Source organism: Lacerta agilis, chromosome 9, assembly GCF_009819535.1.
Source record: "Lacerta agilis isolate rLacAgi1 chromosome 9, rLacAgi1.pri, whole genome shotgun sequence".
In the NCBI taxonomy this organism is placed as follows: Eukaryota; Metazoa; Chordata; class Lepidosauria; order Squamata; family Lacertidae; genus Lacerta; species Lacerta agilis.
The window spans coordinates 18,193,770-18,214,825 of record NC_046320.1 but is presented as its reverse complement, the minus strand read 5'-3'; the positions used below and the strand labels follow the sequence as shown (position 1 = coordinate 18,214,825).

At 44.2% G+C, this 21,056-nt stretch overlaps 1 protein-coding gene across 5 annotated transcripts in view; it reads left to right on the top strand.

Moving 5' to 3' along the window:
- The window catches only part of LIMCH1 (LIM and calponin homology domains 1), a 48,952-nt gene that overhangs the window by 15,841 nt on the left and 12,055 nt on the right, over positions 1 to 21,056 (top strand). For 3 of the 5 annotated variants that reach the window (XM_033159712.1, XM_033159711.1, XM_033159714.1), the window contains 9 exons: positions 3,882 to 4,160; positions 7,321 to 7,584; positions 8,504 to 8,539; positions 12,706 to 12,835; positions 13,607 to 13,764; positions 14,657 to 15,065; positions 15,978 to 16,196; positions 18,303 to 18,372; positions 19,531 to 19,709. In XM_033159712.1, the coding sequence (XP_033015603.1) occupies positions 3,882 to 4,160; positions 7,321 to 7,584; positions 8,504 to 8,539; positions 12,706 to 12,835; positions 13,607 to 13,764; positions 14,657 to 15,065; positions 15,978 to 16,196; positions 18,303 to 18,372; positions 19,531 to 19,709 (1,744 nt within the window). The remainder of the gene's footprint in view (positions 1 to 3,881; positions 4,161 to 7,320; positions 7,585 to 8,503; positions 8,540 to 12,705; positions 12,836 to 13,606; positions 13,765 to 14,656; positions 15,066 to 15,977; positions 16,197 to 18,302; positions 18,373 to 19,530; positions 19,710 to 21,056) is intronic. The other 2 variants (XM_033159713.1, XM_033159715.1) reach the window with 2 other exon arrangements.

The window sequence follows — 21,056 nt, the reverse complement described above, 5'->3', positions numbered from 1 at the left end:
GTATCTCCGTGAAAGGCACAATAGCAAGGATTGGGGCTGGGCGATATCTGGTTTTCAACATCACTTTGCATCACCAGCTAAACATCGCAATATGCCGATATATCACGATGTCTGAAATAAGGAGGGAGCTATGTAGAGCGATTGGCTGGCTTCGCGGTTTTCCCCTGCATTGTGATTTTTGCATTGCGTGCGCACACACGCATCATGATTCGAAATATATTGTGAGGTCAAAAACTATGAAACTGGTATAATGATATATTCAAACCGGTTTGGGATGATATATTGATATATCGCCCAGCCCTAGCTAGGATAGGATTGGCGAGAGAGAGAGAGCACTCATGTACATAAGCATGAACCCACAAATTCTATATGTACAACTGACCCTCTGCAAGAATCTCCCGTTGAGATAATAACTCCTGTTTGACAACACCAGGCACAATAGGAGTTTGATGGGAAATTTGTTAGCTTCTAACAACTAACTAGTTCTGTTTTTGCGACAGCATGCAGCAATCTCTCCTCTCCCCCCCCCCAATTTCCCACCAAACTTCTCAGCATCTGTTATCCCATGGGTGGCATTCAATGCTAGTTCTCTTTGGATTAAACCCATTGAAATTATTAGACGTGACTAACTTAGGCTCATTAATTTCAGTGGGTTAATCCTGCCTAGGACTCACTTGAATACAACCTCGTACTACTGTCTGGTGACCTATTAAGAGAGCGGCTCAATAAATTGGAGTGGCAATGAGAAGCACATGGTGAAGAGGAAATTATTGGCCGGTGGGTGGGGAGAGAACTGGATGTGCCGTCCAGACCTTCATCCGTCTACATGGTCGTAGCTAAGAGCTGCTTATTTGCATACATATCTTTATAGCTTTGGTACGTTCATTAAGTTGCTTGCTCCTTGCAACGTGCTTTTGGAAGTAAGGGCAGAGCTATGTGTTAAGAAGCGAATACAGAGTTCCCCACTTTCGTTCACATCCACCCCACGCATTCAAAGCACATTTCGAACACATGATACTCTCTGACGAATTCCAGGAACCTGTAGTTTAACGCTCACAAAGCAACAGCTCCCAGCACCTTTAACCAACTGCATTCCCCAGGATTCTTTGGGGGGAGTCCGTGAGCTTTGAATGTATGGTTTGGATGCGACCTTTTGCCTGAGGATGCTAATTGCCACAGGAGAATCTACAGGTAAAGGTGCTTCAATTCCTCCCGTACCTGCAGGTTTTTCCCTATAAATGTGCCATGTGTGTTAAACTACCTTTCCTTCCCCCCCCCCCCCCGATGAAGATACCTGACTGTGGAGAATAAATGCTTTGGAGGTGGGGGGGGTTGAAGGCTAACAGATGCAATAGAGAACTGATAAGTGTAGGGCAGGTTAAGAAGACCCTGCCACTTCCCCTCTGCTTTTCCTAACCCTGTATTAATCTTAAATGACAGACATGTTTGGAAGCAGGCATGGCCCTTCCCCATGTAGTTCTACTCTAAGCCTCTCAGAATCCAGTTCTACTTATTTCCTAATACAGTGGAACCTATGGTTTTCAAGTGTCTCGGAAGCCGAACGTTTCGGTTTCCGAACGCTTCCATTTTCAAACGTGCCTCGGCTCCCGCTGAGGTTTTTCCACTTTTCTCCATTGAAATTGCATTGAAATCCCTTGGAACGGATTTCGTTCGAAAACCGAGGTTCCGCTGTAAATAAATATATCTTATTGTTAGGAAGCGTCGCCTGAAGTGGTTATTATTTTATATGGACTTCCAGCCTGCTCTGTCCCATTAACTCAGGATGGGTTCCTCAGTGTATATGCCTGACTGAGTGATCCTCTGCACTCATGTGGCATGCTATATCCCTACAAGTCATATGTGGGGAAACCCAGCCAGATGGGCGGGGTATTAATAATAATAATAATAATAATAATAATAATAATAATAATAATAATAATAATAATATGGTTCATGCACCCAGTGCCTACTTCTCTCCCACCTCTGCTGTGGACTAAGCAATGCATGTGCATGCAAGTGGTGTGGCCTGATGAAACCCCACTGCGCCCCCTTCCCCATTTCTCGGATACTACTTCCTGGTTCTAACGAAGCACTTAAGTGTTTGCCTCTGCTGTGTGAATCTGCCCTAAGCTGCATTGTGCAAAGAAGAATGGCAAGGCAAGCCAAAGAGAGGGCGGCCATCTCTCCTGGAGTTTGCTGGTGGTTTTACCTTCTCTTCAGTAGGGGTCAGCCACAGGTTGACTTAGGCCCTCTCCAAACATCTTATATTTAATTGTTCATTCATGATGATTTGTGCGCATGGTGTTATCAGGGCAAGTTATATGTGATCCCACTTTCATTACTGTCAATTTTTTTGGAGTAGATATAACGTTGCTTCCTGTCAGTGCATGCCCTGTACCATCCTGCTGAAATCTTTTAAGTTTTCATACCCAAAATGTTGTGTTTTTTGGGAGGGGAATAAGGGTGGTGTTCCACTTTTGTTGCACTCTGGCAGAAGAGTGCCCCTCCACACACAACAAAAATGTGGAGACACTGGGAAAGCATTGCAGGAAAACTTAATAAACGATGTGTGCAAGAGTCACGTTTTCCCCTCAGCTTTTGTCAAGGGCAGATACTCAAACATCCCCAGAAAAAGATAGACATTGTGGGTGTTCTCTGAATGCGCCAGACACTGTAGAACATATTCTTTTCTGCTGTCCATTGTACAACACAAACAGGTGCTGTATCCCCTTTTTCGGGTAATTTAACATCATGGCACAATGAAAATAGCAGATTCTATCTGTTTGACATTAACCCAGAGGTAACTGAGTTTTTGTCAACAGTATCTCTTAGAGTGGTGAATGGCACTATTTAGCAGGAAGAAATTCCAATGAAAATCCTCCTCGTTACATATTTTGTATATTTTTTAAAATTTTATATAGGTTTTATGGTGGCCTATACTTGCAATGGGGACGCGGGTGGCGCTATGGTCTAAACCACTGAGCCTCTTGGACTTTCCGATCGAAAGGTCGGCGGTTCAAATCCCCGCGACGGGGTAAGCTCCTGTTGCTAGGTCCCATCTCCTGCCCACCTAGCAGTTCGAAAGCACCTCAAAGTGCAAGTAGATAAATAGGTACCGCTGCGGCGGAAAGGTGAACGGCGTTTCCATGCGCTGCTCTGGTTTCGCTATGCTTAGTCATGCTGGCCACATGACCCGGGAAAAACTGTCTGCGGACAAACGTTGGCTCCCTTGGGCAGTAAAGCGAGATGAGCGCCGCAACCCCAGAGTGGTTCGCGAGTGGACTTAACTGTCCTTTACCTTTTTTATACTTGCAATGCCTGATAAAGGTTTGGCAGAGTAAGTAAGTGTGGATGCTATAAATCTACCACTCATGCACTATTATTGTGTCAATGACATTGCACAGAATTCACCTGCCCCAAAAATACCAGTCGGGGGGGGGGCCTTATTGATCAAGGCTTCTCAAACTTTGGGTACACCATCTGAAGCGGTAGCCTTAGCTTTTGTTTTGTTTCTGGCAGCGCATTACAGAGTTTACTTCTTTGGGGCATCTAGTAAAAGTTTTACTTTTCCCTCCCTCTGGTATATTTTTATGTGTGCGTGTTAAAAGTGGGTTGTACTTTCGTTTCGGTGGTGCATTTCTCTCTCCCCCCCCCAACCCCCAGTTTTCTGTGCAGCCAATAATTTTCACTTATTTGGCTTTCTTTTATCTAATCGGCCCGTTGTCGTTGCAAAAACTCCTTGCTTGATACTACTAGCAAGAAACTCAGATCTTCGTTTTTAAAGATAAGATGAATAAGTGAAGGTCTCTTTTCAGCGCTTCCATGTGGTTCTCATTACCTTTCTCCCTTTCTCTCTCCTAATCTCCGTCTTGTACTGTCAGTGAAATTGTGGATGCATGTAATTCATCTCTCTTGGATGCTTGTGCTGATTCTCAGAAGCAAACGCCAAGCAGTTTGAGCGAGTGGCACGAGAGCAGCGAGGAAGAGGTGGATGGCAGCTTCCCAGATATTGAGAGGGACGACATGCTGGCTAGAAGATTTGGAACTTTTCAGAAATCTACTAGCCCCGTTCGCCCATCTTGTCCTCCCATTTCAGTAGTCAGTTATCGTCCCTTGAAACAGCAAGGAAAAGAACGGAAGACTCTGCAGAAAGCAGAAAGGTCAGAAATGGGAGACCAGTTGTTATTAGCTACTTACGCCTGTCTTGCATGAAATGCTAACTGTGCATTATGTTATTCTGCTTCTTGACAAGAAAGAGAGAGAGAAAAAAGACACGTTCTAATTAATACCTGTCAACAAAAACCAGCTAGTTGCTGTCTTTTAACAGAAGAAGAAAATAAGCATGATTAGTTTAAAAAGAGACGGGAGAGAAGAAAGGTTTACAATGCTGCAAGGTTTTGATTTTAGTCATGTTGGGATATTACAGAAAGCTTCGTGGATATAATTATACACACAATATAATAAAGGAATAGGCTGCCTAACTGTTGTGAAATCTTCATTGGTGACATTTAAAAACCAATGTAAAACAAAACAAAACAAAACCCAGTTATTGAAGACTGCCTGGAGGATTTCTGAAGGTTTTTTTTCCAGCTGTGTGACTATTGCTATTCTTATCATTATTGTTAGTGCCGGCTGCTATTTTGTATGTGAGTTTTTATTTTTTTATTTTTTCCCCTGGTTCTAGTTTTGGTTCTATGGGCAGTATTCAACCGCTGTGTCCTGTAAACGCCATGTTTTCCACTTGCAGAACAGGACTCCCCCCCCCCAATTTTTTTTCTGGGGAGTTGGGAAAATCCCTAGAACAGATTTAGGTGGAGAAGGGGAGAATGTTCTGTTGCACATGGAGATATCCATGCACAGGTGGAATGAGAGACTTATTGTGGTATATTGCATTCCACCCTTTATAAATTTTTATGTGGAGGGTTGTGTGTGTGTGTGTGTGTGTGTGTGTGTGTGTATGAATGAATTATTTCCATAATCCAACATCAGGGTATAACCCGCATTTCTTTCCATCACTTATTTGGGGTTTCCTGGAAGGAGTTCCTAGACAGGCTCTTATCCAGGCGACATTGTCCAAGTGGAGATCAGCTTAGCTTTAGCCTTGTCACAGTCCCCTCAAAGGCTATTTCCCAGCAGAGTGTTGTGTGCAATTAATGCGCAGGCAAGCTTTCCTCCTCGGCCATCTGTTGTCTCCTGAATAACAGTGCCCACGATTGCCTTAGCAGAAGTTCCCCGTTGACTTGTGCGACGCAGCGTTGTTTGGGAACACCTTCCCCTGTATCCCTAAGTTTTTTTGCCACATGCGAAGATGGCTTTAAGAAGTCTAAAGACCAAGACGAGCACAGAACTAATGCAGCAGGAGGCAAAGCAGGATTCAGGAATCCAGGGAAAGATGACATGATGGTGAGAAGAACCAGAGATTTTCCGAAGCAGACTGGACCAAGTGTTAGTCAGTTCCTCCCAGTTCCTTTCTCGAAACAGCAGAATGGTGGGGAAGCAACTGAGGATCTTGTAAAGACTGAACAGCAAGTCAAGAGGTCAGAAAGCTATTCTGCAGTCTCTCTCTCTTTTTTTAAGGGCCTGCTTTTTCAGTTCTGCAGCTATATGTCTCCTTTTGATGCACTGAGTTTGTCAGTAGTCTTTCACTTGGCTGCCGAGTAAGAATTTCTAAGTGACGTTAGGCAGGGAAGGTTAACCAAAGTAGGCTCTTTTTTCCTTTAGACTGTGAATGACTTGAATAGGCATACAGAGGCCAGAGATGAGGCCTTCTAAATGTCATTGGACTACAACTCCCATCATCCCCGATGCAGGCCGAGGATGATAGGAGTTGACACAGCAGCCCAAACCCCTCAGTGGTTTCATGTAGATGTTAAACAGCACGGGGGGACCCTGCAAGCCATTGGTTACCCAGCACCAAATTCTGGGCGTGGTCATTTAAGGAGGACATGGACTACTGCAGTATGGAAAGTTGACTCATTTCAACGTTCATCTGTAAATTTCTTTAAATAAAACAAATGGATGAATACAGAAACAGCGAGGGGACCAAACTCAGGCACTCATGAGGCAGCTTTCCTGATTTCAATTAAAGCTTAGAGAGAGGTGACATGAGGTATATCTCCTCTCATAGGGCTTTTTTTTAGATTCAGAAGTGTAGGCAGCCAGGGAGGCTGCAGAAAACTGGAGAATGTTTAATGGAAAACACACACACACACACACACACACACACACACCAAGCATACATGACCACCTCAGCCAGCAAAATGCTTAAAGAAGTTATCAAGTGCCCTGAGAATGGGAAAGGGAAACGGAAACCTCTTATGCAGGGGATAAAAACATTTTTGAGACGTTTTTGAGCGGGCTAGGTATTGGCACCACACTCATGCCAAGTAAATTTGTTCAAAACTTCCAGATAATGGGGAGGCAAGGTGTGAGGGAAAAGATTTCTGAGTGAGCCCTTGAGTCTTTATAGACTCTGAAATACAAGTGCGTCGGGTAGCTTAGGCTGTTGCCTGTTGACAAATAAGCAGCGTGTAGCATTCCCCATTTTGCCGTTACAACAACCCCCAATGTTAAACGAAGAGCTTCTTGTTCAGACATACTGAGATTTCCTGAGCTTTAGCCCAGTGACTGGCACAGGGTCACCCAGTGACCTTTATGGCCGAGCAAAATTTTGAACCAAAACTCAGTGTTCAAAACCTCTGGTCCATCTTGCTTCCATCTTTGGGTATCACAGAAATGCATTGGCTATTCTTCCTGCGGTGTTCTGAAGGACCCCATAGTTCCCACATGTCTGTGGTGTGGGAGAAGCTACAGGGGGAGGCACCCCCAGAGTCTGAGGAAGATGGGAGACCCACTTCCTCAGGCTGAGGCAGTGGAAATGGGGTGCTGAGAGTTCCCCTCGTAAGTGAGGTGACCTGTGACTCATCCAAATCAGGGTCCTCCTTGGGGTGGCACATGAAGGGGACACAACATTGTGCCACATAAGGTAGGTGCTGAGAGTTCCCCCAATATCAGAAAGGTTTATTGGTTTCGGTGAAGCCAGAGTGCAGTTGATGGTGTTGGGTAAGCTCTGTTGCAAACAAACAAACAAAAAACAACCCAGTTCATTGCTGCCTTTGGGTGAAACCAGACATGCTGCTTCCCCCCCCCCCCCAGGCAAGAACTACCACTGTTGCTGAAAATAGTATTTGCTTTTGCCATAGCCATCCATGGTTTGTGTCATAATCTCATCTGTTACTTTCTATGTCAGTTAAGAGGAGTGCATGCTGGGTACATATGGGGTGTCTCGCTACAAGCTAAATCAGAAATTAACGTTTTTAGCATTACCGTGACGGACTCGGCAGTCCCCGAAAAGCATCCAAAGTTTTGTGTAGAAAGCCCTCAAAAGCTTTTGGCGCAACCTGAGCACACACTGGAAGATGGGAAACACAGAGTCCCTGGTATAAGACAAGATGGCGCCTCTTCTGTTGCTCATAAGGACCTGCTGGACTCCAAGCCGCTCCAGCCAGGAGATTCTTTGGAGATGCAGCTTACTGAAAGAAACAGCCAAGGATTTACGTCTCTAAAGGACGGACATGCACAAACGTGAGCTACCTTGTGGTCAAGAAATTGAACCCTAACGCCATCTGTAGTGTGTTTGGTGTGCGCATGCTGGAAACAAGCCTGTTTTGCTCTTGCGCTGAATGTTTCAGTTGTGGATTAGCCATAATGTACTTCGGAAGTGTGCCGTTTTGAAACTAATAAAGTACTTTCCAGTGGTGCGTTTTTCTTTTTTGTTTCTTTCCCAGAAATTCTAAGAAATCTCTACAAAACAGACTATAGGAATGAAGGGGAAGGTGTTGGTTTGGGAGAGCAAGGTAGATTCTTTGGAGAGCTTCCAATCCATTTAAATGGCTATGATTTTTCTGGATATAAATATGTGCCAAATGAAACTTAATCATTGCTAATGAGTTGCATAAACTTTCAGGATGGACATCGAAATGTATTCACGTGCAAGATCCAATGACATTTTCTGGGTCTCCCCCCGCCCCCTTTGCGGGATGCATCTCAGGGCCCGGTTACTATACATATTGAAATGTCTTTTTAACGGATATTGATTTATGCATGGTGCAACATGTAACTACTGCATGTGTGGCTCATTTCATAAAACAAGATTTACTTTTTATATCTGCTTTTATGGGGAATCACTTCCCAGCCTTGGTTTCACAGTGTGGCTTCCTAACAGGGTGTTCCAACTTTTAAAAACATTTTTTTAAAAAAAAAATTGTTTGATTTGGTTTTTTTAGTTGTTGTGTGAAGGATTAAAGTGTGATCTCACATGTGACGCTTTGAAAATGCAATGTTCATTCCACACCCTGAACTGATGGAGAAGACTGGCTTCAAATAAAAATCTCCTTGCTTGATGTGGTTTTCCTCTTCTACCCCCCCCCCCCCGTTTCCTCTCAATGCAATTTATATCTCCACCCCCCACAAAGCCTCTCTAATTTTATATTTGGTTTTATAGATTCGGTTCCAGAACTCCTGTGTCTGATGACGCAGTGTAAGTTGTTGTGTGCTCGGTGGGTTGCTTTAACAACTTAAGCTGCATGCTTTCCATATTTATTACTAATTTTAAATTCAGCTTATGCACCATTCTTACTTGTCATTGTTCCGATGCGGAGCTGTTCGAAATATACGTGCTTTAACATATGCACTGTGATGTGATGATATGTGATCTGAAGTCATGCCTTTCCAGAAAGCTATTAAGCATGTGGATGTTACTGCAAGATATGACTTCTGCTAATGTGTGGCTTGATCCTTTTTTTAAAAAAAAAGAAAATCTGTGGGCTCTGTAGGGCCCACTCGCTTGCGATGACTAAAGGAACTGGAATTATAAATAAGGGAGGCTAGGTCCAGGAGTAGATTACGAAGTAGTAAATTGAGGGGATGAGTTTATTGCATCAGGTTGAGATTCAAAAGCCAAAGCACAGTTAAATTACCCTGTAGGATCCCTGGCATAAGTTTTGCATTTCCTCCCCCAGCATGAAAAATAAAATAAAATGGCCTTGGCCCAGTACAGTGGTACCTCTGGTTACAAACTTAATTCGTTCCAGAGGTCTGTTCTGAACCTGAAACTGTTCTTAACCTGAGGTAACACTTTAGCTAATGGGTGCTGCCGTGCCGCTGCTGCCAATTTCTGTTCTCATCCTGGGGCAAAGTTCTAAACCCAAGGTACTACTTCTGGGTTAGCAGAGTCTGTTACCTGAAGTGTTTGTAACCCGAGGTACCACTGTATACCTGAAGGAGCATCTCCACCTCCATCGTTCCGCCTGGACACTGAGGTCCAGCTCCGAGGGCCTTCTGGCAGTTCCCTCACTGTGAGAAGTGAGGTTACAGGGAACCAGGCAGAAAGCCTTCTTGGTGGTGGCACCCGCCCTGTGGAATGCCCTCCCATTAGATGTCAAGGAAATAAACAACTATCTAACTTTTAGAAGACATCTGTTTAGGGAAGTTTTTAATGTTTAATATTTTATTGTGTTTTTAATATTCTGTTGGGAGCCGCCCAGAGTGGCTGGGGAAACCCAGCCTGATGGATGGGGTATAAATAAATAATAAAACATTAAGCATTAAAAAACTTCCCTATGCAGTTCTCCCTTCAGGTATCTTCTAAAGATTGTATAGTTACTTATCTCCTTGGCTCAGGGGTCACATAATTCCATACCCGCAAACATTTCTCTGATGAAAATAGGGACATCCTTAGGAAAAGCAGGACATTCCGGGATCAAATCAGAAACCAGGACAGAACAGTCCCGGGAAAATAGGGACACTTGGAGGGTCTGCAATACCACACCAGGTCAACAGAAGTGTATTTTCTGCTGGTTTCATCCTCAAACACTTATTTTGGCTCCAGTTTCATGTCACCGACTATGACCTTAGAATGCCTAGTCTAGGGACAACTAACTCCAACTCTGGATTTTTCTATGGATGTCCACAACTCTGGCCTGACTCTGACTTTCAGTTACCCTTTGGCATCCAACTTCCCGGCCCCCCTAAACATAACTTACTATGCCATATAATAAAGTTAATTGGTTTCCCATCCCGTCACTTAAAGATTTATCCCAGAAGGAAACTAATGTAGACCTTAGTTCGTTAAAATAAAATTCTGCTACGCTTTAATAACATGACTGCTTGCGTATAATTTATGAAGTCTCGAGGATAGTCTCAAACCCTTAAATAAAAAAATAAAAAATAGGTGTTTCATTGTTTTCCTGTAATATTACATCATTTTAAAGGGCAAGTACTTAGGAGCAAAGAAATGGAAAGCAAGAATAAAGATCTTGACTGTATTCCCACAAGAGATGATTATTTTAATGTACTGGGGGATCCGTTTTTAATAACAAAACAAAACAAAAAAGCAACCCGCCCTGAACCTTAAATTTTGTTGCAAATGTGCATTAAAAGCCAATTCTAGGAGGAGAAATGTGGCTCTGTAGCATTCTGAGGCATCATTAGATAGTTCCATACAATTCACATACTTTCAAATAGAAAATGGGCTAAGCAGGCCTGTTGTATGAAGGATTGTAACAGAAACTGGTAGATGGCAGAAGACGTCTGCACTTGGCTCCTGCGTTGATGTTACACCATTGTGGCATGGTAGTTTAGTGAGGCTGCTGAGAATTCGATGTTGGAGATTCCTAATCTCTTCATGTTATGGGCGTGTTCATACAGAAACACAAAGGAGGAAGATGTGCTTAGCTTAATTTATACAATTAACTGCACTTCCATCCAAAGGCAACCAGAAATATGGTACATATTCTGTAAATATGTACTGATATCTGAAAATTAACCAGCTCTATATACTGTCCTTGTCTCATGCTCTTGTGGCATTTTATCTTACCCAGCATTTTTTAACTACCAGCCTCTAACTTCATCTTGCAAAGGAGACTGTGATGGGGCGTGATTGCTGCTCCTTGTGTAATGGTGTGTTTTAATAAGTGGTACTTTGGTGGGTTGTTGTTGTTTTTTAAACCAGAATAACGATGAAATTCTGTGACCATTCACTCTGCATGTGTGCTCAATAGGGTTGGCTCTCACCGCTTAACTCACCTGTTGGCATTTTTAACCTGCAGTATGTACATCTCAATTGTCTCTTAAGGTATCACTTCAGTTGTTTCAGGAAACCAGGAATCTTTACTCTGAGTAACTCATGGTCCTTTCATAGCTAAAGCTTAGATAAGTGGTTTTCAAACTTTCTAGTGGGGGGGACACATGCAGGTGGCTCTGTGGTCTAAACCACTGAGCCTAGGGCTTGCCGATTGGAAGGTCGGCGGTTCGAATCCCTGCAACGGGGTGAGCTCCCGTTGCTCGGTCCCAGCTCCTGCCAACATAGCAGTTTGAAAGCACCTCAAAGTGCAAGTAGATAAATAGGTACCTTTCCAGCGGGAAGGTAAACGGCGTTTCCGTGCGCTGCTCTGGTTCTCCAGAAGCGGCTTAGTCATGTTGGCCACATGACCCGGAAGCTGTACGCCAGCTCACTCGGCCAGTAACGCAAGATGAGCGCCGCAACCCCAGAGTTGTCCGCGACTAGACCTAACGGTCAGGGGTCCCTTTACCTTTACCTTTAGTGGGAGGGGGGACACTTTCCATGTCTGCCAGGGAGCCCTTGTGCATTGCAGTGGATTCTGGGACTTATCTGAAGGCACACACTCAGTTCATGTGGGGCACAAATATGGCCTATCAAGTCCCCACCAGTTGTGTTCAGTGATCACACTACTAACCTTTATGTTTGTGTACAAGGCGAGGTAAGCCTGGGGCTCACTGCTCGTTCCTTTCTCATCTGTTCTTTAGATGCAACTGCCAGGAAAAGTACAGAAGGTTTCGCTAAACCACAACACGCCATGTTGTGCAAACTGTGGCTAATGTTAATGATCTGTTTACACCGCCATGGTTTCAAGTTGGCTCCCCCCCCCCAAGAAACCATGGTTGGTGTTAACCGCAGTTTGGACGACATGCTGTTTTTAAGCAAAAACAGAAGTGGAAGCTTCTGAACTCCTTGCGGCTGCATCAGGGGAGAAGACAGGAACGGAGATCAGGCTTGCCTAGACTCACTCACATCATGACATCTGAACACGGCCACCGTACATAACACCCCATGAACCGAGAGCACAGCCTAAGCCACATTCAGGCCTCCCCTCTGTGCATTGCAAAACAAGATCAGCAGAGGTGGGCGAGGGGAATTTTTCCATCATTACCGAAATTCTCACTGGGGAATCCTAATGTTGCCTGAATGCAGTTTGAAAACCACTGGTGCTGATTCACTCCAAAACCTTTCCCGCCGGTGCTATTAACGCCAGAAGAACGATTATTGTTGTATTTCCTTATGAAAAAGGGGACAGTTGAGAAATTATGCAAGTTCAGGGCTGTGCTCAATTCACATCAGATGCCAAGCAAAAGGGCAGCTTCGTGCAGACCTCCTTTTGCAGCGGTGTTACTGGAACGCACCACAAGCAGCCAATTTGCACGCACGTTACTATAGCCTTGTGCATACTAAAGAAAAAAAGCACATGGATGGACATGCAAAGCCACCTCCAGCTTTGCCACTTCAGAGCTTTCTGTAGAACGCGGTGCATTTAAGTTTGCTCCAGCGCCCTCCTGTGGCAGAAACGCGCAAAGCCTATCCGCGACAAATCGCCTCCTTCCTCATCCTTTCCTCGCTTTTCTTTTCAGGAGCGTGAGCATGTTTGACATGAGGTGCACAGATGAGGCTGCCGTGATGCAACCTCATAGCCAAGCTCGCCACGAGAAGCTGCAGGCTATTCACCACCAGCTCAAAGAGGAAGAGGACCGGTGGCAGGATGTGAGTATGAGAACCGAAGACTCTTTTGCAGGGGGAAGGAAACCCGCGAGAAATTGGGAGCGCAGATTTCACGGCAGTGTTGCTTCGGATTTCACCTTCGCCACTTGGTGGCCGAGCCACATTTTCAGTTGCAGTTTAGAGGAGATGATGCTATTGACTTATTTTACAGGTTTGTTGTAAAGATTATCTGAACCGCTTTGAATACTTCACTGCGTTATACAAAGGCAGCTACAGGAAGCTCATCCTTTCTTTTGCCTCAGGTCACCCACTCTCCGGCTTTCTCATATGTATATTTAGTCTAAACTAGGGTTTCCCTGACTTGGGTCTGCAGCTGTTTTTGGACTACAACTCCCATCCTCCCTAGCTAGCTGGACCAGGGGTGAAGGATGATGGGAATTGTAGTCTGAAAACAGCCGGAGATGCAAGCTTGGGAAACACTAGTCTAAACAAAGAGAGGAAATGACTGTGCTACAACAGACCTTAGGTTGGGGTGCTACCTATTTGTGGGTCTCGGCCTACTGGCGGAAGACAAGTAACCGAACCTACCTATCTGAAGGCAGCCTTGTATAGGGAAGTTTTTTATGTTTGATGTCTTACTGTGCTTTGGTTTGTTGGAAGTCGTCCAGAGTGGCTGGGGCAACCCAGTTGGATGGGTGGCATGTAAATAAATTATTATTATTATTACTATTATTATTGTACCTCACAGAGTTGATTTTCTGCATCATGCCTAATCATTACAGTTTTGTCCCCCTGCCCTTCTTCCTCCTGCAGGACTTAGCCAGGTGGAAAAGTCGCCGGAGAAGTGCTTCTCAGGACTTATTTAAAAAAGAAGCCGAGAGAAAGAAGATGGAGAGACTACTGACTGGCACTGAGGAGGCCAGTGAGCGAAGGAAAAGCATAAAGACCTACAGAGAAATTGTGGAGGAGAAGTAGGTTCATTTAATGAAAGCACAGTTTGAGGATTCTTGAAGTGCAACTAGATGTGTAGGCCAGCTCTGTGGGTGTCGAATAAGCACTGGCTGTGTTCAAAGCATGATGTGTGTTCTTTTGCAAAGAAGAACAGGGAGCAAAATCTAGCCTCCATCTCACCTCACCAAGCTCCAATATTTTAAAGTAGTTTTCTAGTTCTGATGGCAGAAGTGAGCTGGCTAGGAAAAAATTACTTAAAGCTGTGGAGCTCAGTGAAGTAAGGTGGAGGATGCACGGGGTATAGAATTACTGTGACCCCCGTTTGTAGGGTAAATAATAAAAGAATAAGAGTTTAAGCTCACAAAGTCAAGCAGTACAGTAAAGTGTTAAGAATATAGGCTGCTTAACCTTTTGCCTATCCCATTTAGTCCACTTGCAAAGTGCTCCACTCTTTCTACCCCTCCTGCAGTGAACAGACCACACTTAAGTAAGTTTAAAATGCTTTACTTACAAACGTTCTAAAAGGCAGAGTGTTGCATTTATTGAAGCAGTATTTTATATGCCAAAGGGTTACATTCAAGTTAGGAAGTTTCTTACTGCAGTGGGAAGTGGTACAGGCTCGACTGACTTATGGTATAAAATGGCGCCAGCCATTAAGTTAGTTTAAGTGAACTGAGGCTGGATGCTACTTTGCCCAGACTCTCTTGCAAAGCAGAAACGAGCAGGGCATCCTCTTTTTTTTTGCACACATGCTGACTTATTCAACTTACTCTGTATTTTGCGTCTTTTATAACGTGATTTTATGTCGTAGGCGCGCCGAGACCTGCGGGTGTCGGGCGGCATCCAAATTTATTTAATGGCAATAATGATAGGTACCCCTTTGCAACCTTGCTTCTGTTACACCCGAAACAGAGAGAGGCGAGAGAGAGCTCTGCACGAAGCCTACAAGAATGCCAGGTCGCGCGAGGAAGCGGATAATATTCTCCAGCAGTACATCGAGAGGTTCACCATTAGCGAAGCCGTCCTCGAGCGCTTGGAGATGCCAAAAATCCTGGAGAGAAGCCATTCAGCCGAGCCAAATTCGTCGTCCCCGCCCAAGGACCCCAACCCCATGAGATACTTACGGCAACAATCGCTCCCCGCCCCCAAGTACACTGCCAAAGTAGAGGCAACCATCGCTCCTGCCGGCGGGTCAGAAGCCAGCATCTCAACAGGCCGCACCTCTCCAAGCAAACCGTTTGTCTCGAAGGCTGTGCCTATGCTGACTGCCAAGCCTTATTGCCAGCCCAAAAGCACACAGCAGGTGTTGAGAACCTTTAAGGTAGGTTGCGTTAGGTGAGTCAAAGGTAGCTCAGGAGAGAGAAAAAAGGGGGAAGCTTTCAAGAATCCCGTTTCAAATATGACAAGGGTCTTCATCATTATTTTTGCTGCTTTAGATTAATAATAATAAGTAAGTAAATAAACTAACAAATTTTTATTTATACCCCGCTCTTCCCGGTTTAAAAACTGGGCTCAGGGCGGCTAACAGCAAATATAAAACACTGATTAAAATGAGACTTAAAAACAGCATAAAATACAACATAAATGCAGCATAAATATCAATAAAATTCAAAAATTCAGGGGTCATTGGGGGGGAAGAACCCCCAGTCAGTAGACATCAAATGATCACCAGGGCCAACTGGCCACGTTGGTCCTACTAGGGCCAGAAAGTAGACCAGGGAAGAATTTAAAGCAGACAAATTGACTGAAAATATTTTGGTAAATTGTGAGTCGTGCCCCAGTTGCATCGCTGAATGCCCGCTGTTGGGAACATGCTTTCCTTCAGAGCAGTTGTTGATATGTACATGTGTGCGGATTTACTTGATGGGGTTTTTTATTTTTTAAATAAATTTTATTAGAGTTCATGAAGAGAAATGCAAAACCTAATCTCAAATGTCCGCGCGCGCCCCCCCCCAAGGTCTGAGGGACAGTGGACTGGCCCCTTGCTGAAAAAGTTTGCTGACCCCTGGCTTAAAATGTAAGTTTTACAAGAGGGGAAGACAACAGAGGAGAGAGCAGGGGAGGAAAGAGAGAATCAGAAGTGTCTGGGAAAGAATAACCGCACGTGGAGTTGCCAGAAACACTGATGCCACAAAAAGAATTTTCATTTCTTCCGGCTGAGAAATAATACACCTTGCCTTGGGCCTCTCAATTTTACGTTACCCACGTGGTTTTTTGAAACTGTACCCTGCAGGTCGATGGAAAAGTCAGCATGAACGGGGAAGCTGTCAACGGAGTGGAAGAGGAACGAGAGAGAGAATGCACAACGTTGATATTTGCCCCTTCGCCAAGCCGATCGCCAAAGTCCAGCATTGTGGTGGACGGTTCCTCGGTGGAGGGAGAAGAAAACAGCCCTAGCACCGAGCTTGTTCTAAAGCGACTCATCGAGCACAGCAAAGACAGAGCGCAGGCAGTAAGGACCAGGCCATCCGATTGGCCGTGCTTTGCAACGGGGGTGGACCGAGAGGAGGAGCACTTTCAGTCTCTCTCTCACAGTGCATTTCAGGTGTCCTTCAAACCAATAGCGTGCCATCAGTGGACTAGGGGACCAGGCGAGTCCTGTAAATGTTCCCAATAAATTAAAGCATTAATGCCCAACGCCTCCTTCCCAAAGCCTGGAAAGCTTCTGCCAGGCTTAAGGAGGGAGGCGAGATGCTCACACACGTCTCAGGAGGTCATGACATCACTACCCCCACATTGCCCCAGCAAGTTGGCACCTCTGTCCCTGTTTCCCTACAAAAAATATATATATATCATTGCATGCCACTGCTTTAAACGCTTCCCCAGCCACATGGCAGCTTATTTGTCAGCAGATCCCAGCAGCTGGGCCACAGTTCTGCTGATGCAACAGACTTCCATGCGCACAGTGCAGGGAACCCTCAAGTTCAGAGCAGATTTGGGGGGGCCCACGGGGAGAATAGGAGACCCAATGTTAATTACTCGGAATGGGCCAATGACTAGGGTCTTTTACGTGGGATGTCGATTGGGGTGGGGGGAGAGCCTCTTTTCACATGGGTCATTTTTGAGATTTGGAAAGTAACAATTTGTATTGCGTTCTTGGTTTTTGTAAGATGCTCTTGGAAACTTGGTTGAGGTGTAGGATAATTATTATTATTTTTTTGCAAGGAAATAAAATTAGTGTAATTAAGGTCGTTTAGATGGAACCCTGTGCTACATGGGAGCCATTCACAGGGAAGTCTGCTTACCTAGTTACCAGCTAGACTGGTGACTGGGTGTGGCCACCAGGACCACATAACACCGGTCCTGAGAGATCTACATTGACTCCCATTACATTTCCGAGCACAGTTCAAATTGTTGGTGCTGACCTTTAAAGCCCTAAACGGCCTCGGTCCTGTATACCTGAAGCAGCGTCTCCACCCCCATCGTTCTGCCCGGACACTGAGGTCCAGCTCCAAGGGCCTTCTGTCGGTTCCCTCACTGCGAGAAGCAAAGCTACAGGGAACCAGGCAGAGGGCCTTCTCGGTAGTGGCGCCCGCCCTGTGGAACGCCCTCCCATCAGAGGTCAAGGAGATAAACAACTACCTGACATTCAGAAAATACCTGAAGGCAGCCCTATTTAGGGAAGTTTTTAATCTGTGATATTTTAATGTATTTTAATATTTGTTGGAAGCCGCCCAGAGTGGCTGGGGAGACCCAGCCAGATGGGTGGGGTACAAATAAATTATTATTATTATTATTATTATTATTATTATTATTATTATTATTATTATTATTAAATGGTTGGCCGGTGTACGTGCCCTGCGGTGATCCAGTGAAGGGGGTGAGGGTTTGGCTGCCTACCTGCCAGCGAATGGCCAAACTGGTAGGCTTTGTATAGGCTGGTTCAGCCGGCCAATCAGCGCCGTCTGGGCCTCTACATAGGTGGGATAAATTGCAGCCTGAGTCGGCGGTCCTTGCTAGCCTCTTGCAAGATTATCAAAACTATGGTTTGTTTTGTTTTTTAAAGGCCGAGTTAAAATAATGTTTTCAACTTTTCTTAAAACGAACCAGAGTAAAGGGTAACCATAGTTTATAATTTCATACAAGACGACAAACCATGGAGAAGCAAACGCTTCCAAACTTCTCTTTCCAGTCTCACAGGTGGAATAGAGGAAAGGTGTAAATAATAATAATAAAAATAAAAATAAAAATAAAAATAAAAATAAAAATTTATTTACAGTGGCTCACGGGGGCTCAATTGCATTGCACTCAGTTATGGTTTGGTGCGGCATGGAAATATGGCCAATATAAAAGTTTGGTATATTGTTCTGTGATGGAAAACCAAACAAAAGTTTGATGTTTTCTTCATTCCCATTTGCGAGTTGTTATTGCTTTTCCGCTCAATGACCCTTGTTGTGAAGCAGGCTAATTCAAGCCAGTGTGTAACTGCTCTAAAATAAGTGGCTTAATTAATATCCCGGCCACTGGAGGAGCAAATTCTGCTGTTGCATGATGAACAATACAAAAGTTTGTACTTGTTCCGCCTGTGGATTGAAAGTAATATAAATGTTCTCTGCAGGGCACCTTGACGGAAGAAGCTAAATCAACCAACCAAAACGAGAAAACCGATTCGGAAAGACTGTCTCCAGGTTCGTTGCTTTAAGGAATATTATATAGGCTTTTTGTCTATACACATACATGAACAGTGCCCTCTAGAGGTTTTGTGAAAGAAAGCTAACTTCTAATTAAGCAGTTTACAGCAGTGAACATAATGTTTGTTTTTGCCTGGGTTTTAAAAAGGCTTTCGATGGGTTACGATGTTTTTCAAAACAAAAGCATGGAAAATAACTTGGAAAGTATATAATGCATAAAACTTTATTTTAAAAACCCACATTACTTTAAACAGCAGGTCAACCAGTATGACGCCCTCCTGGTATCATAGAAGTATCATAGAATGGTAGAGTTGGAAGGGAACACCAGGGTCATCTAGTCCAACCCCCTGCAATGCAGGAATATTTTGCCCAATGTGGATTTTGAACCCATGACCCTGAGATTAAGAGTGGGGGGAAATGGGAACGAAATTTAAATTAGTAACTGGCTTTTTAATTATTAAAGCTATGTATGTATGGATAAATCAATAAATTTTGAAGGAAGAGGCATGCAATATTTTGTTTCTATCCTTTGCAGGTATGTTTTATAGTGGGCACCATCTTAGGAGAGGCATTCCTTTCAATGTGAGAGCAGGTGGAATGCCTCCTTTTAGATGCTGCTGATCATCTGCAAAAGTATTTATATTAAAGTAATACTGCATCTTTTGAGTGTATTGTCCGATAGTTTGGGGCATCACTTTAGTCAACTTCATATTTCTAACCAGTGCTTTTTTCTGGGGGGGGACGAAGGGGTACGCATTGAGGGGCAGTATTACAGTATGAGTAGGAAAATGAGAGTACCCCTATACGTTTTTAAAAAAATAAATAGAAAAAAGCACTTACTGGCTAAAAGTTGTGGCCTTCTTTCTGCTTTCTAGAAATAGTGGCCATCGCCTACACTTTATTTTTCTTCTTCTGTGTGTCTACACACACACACACACACACACACACGGCATGCAACAGTTACGTAAAATGAGAATTAAAACAAAGCAACGGTATATGCTCAGATAAACGTTTCTGAATATATTTTCCGTTGTGTCTTTTTATTGGATAACATTTTCAACGTTCCTGACAGGAGGGCTGCGCTTCTCTTTCTTATTTAATCATCCTGATTGATTTTTCTTCACTTTCCCCCTTGTTCCCGCAATCCTGCTTCAGACCACAAAGATTTCAGCACAACCGTTTCCCGTGCCAGCCCTACTGTGGCCATGGCGGAGTTCTCTTCCACCACGAACTCTTCCCTCAGTAATCATCGCAAGGAAATGGGCTCAAATGAGGAGCCGAAGAAACTTGAAAGGGGGCAACTGAAGGATGTCGAAGCACCAGTTATTCAGAAGGTAGCATGATGCACTGAAACCTACAGTTGAGGATGAAGCTAGACTTGATGTTCAGCGCATTGGTTAAAAACTACATCGGGGTATTCTTTTCTATTGGATAACAGGCATGAGGGGCTGATTTTCTCTGGGAGGGTCAGTTCTTCTGTCCACTGCCATAATCCCAATAAAAATCCCTCCTCCTGCACTCTGCTATTAGTCTGAAAACATATTCTTCTTTTCTGTGCTAATAGCATCCCAAGGATGGTTTCCATCAAGACGAGAACAGCAGACCAAGCAGTGCTACCCCTTCAGTTTCACTGCTCTTCAACAATACAAATGAGGGAAGTGTTAAACTTCCCCTTGCAACACACTGCAGTAACAACAACAACAACAATATCCCACTCATCTCGCTGGATTGCTGCTGCCACCCTGGGCAGCTTGCAACACATATAAAAACCTAATAAAATGTCAAACTTTAAAAACTTCCCGATAAAGGGCTTCCTTCGGGTGTCTTCTAAAAGTTGTGTAGTTCTTTATCTCCTGTAACTCCACTTCTCTCAGTAAGGGAACCGCCAGAAGGCCCTTGGAGCTGGACCTCAGGGTCTGGGCTGAACGATGGGGGTGGAGATGCTCTGGGTATACTGGGCAGAGGCCATTTAGGGCTTTAAAGGTCAGCACCAACACTTTGAATTGTGATTGGAAATGTACTGGAAGCCAGTGTAGATCCTAGGACTGGTGTTATATGGTCCCAGTGGCCACTCCCAGTCACCAGCCTAGCTGCCGCTTGAAAATAGGGTCCATGCGTAGCTATTATTAAATATATTTTTGAGAGCACGAAATAGTTCCTAATGACACATTTTGCCTCTTGTCTAGACTGACCAGCAAAATGCAAGATGCACAGCTGATTTTCGTTTTGCATTTCCACCATGTGAAGATGGAAAGTGCTCATCTTTTCCAAGAGGAGATGTGTACCCTCATGGAAAAGACTCGCCCAGAAAGGGAGAATGTTCTGTTAGTCAGTTCTAGCTTGCAAATAGATTTAGATTAAAAAGCAAGCTTCATTTATGCGTCTGCAGAGCAGGGGGGTTTCGTGTAATATATTCCTGCTCGGACAGATGTAGGACTGTAACTACACAGGAAGGAGGTGATAAGGGAAGATGGCATTGTGAATTATGTCAGTCGGTGCAAACAAACGAGCCAAAAAATGTTTAGATGCCCTCATTTGTTTTCATGAACAAATTAAAGCAATTCTATTCAGACGAGCTGTTTTGTGATTTCCATGTGTCTGTCTTTAGGACTTCCAGTCACTTTGGTGCATCTGTTTGGTTAGAAAAAGCAGGCCATATATTCCGTAATAAATAAATGCAA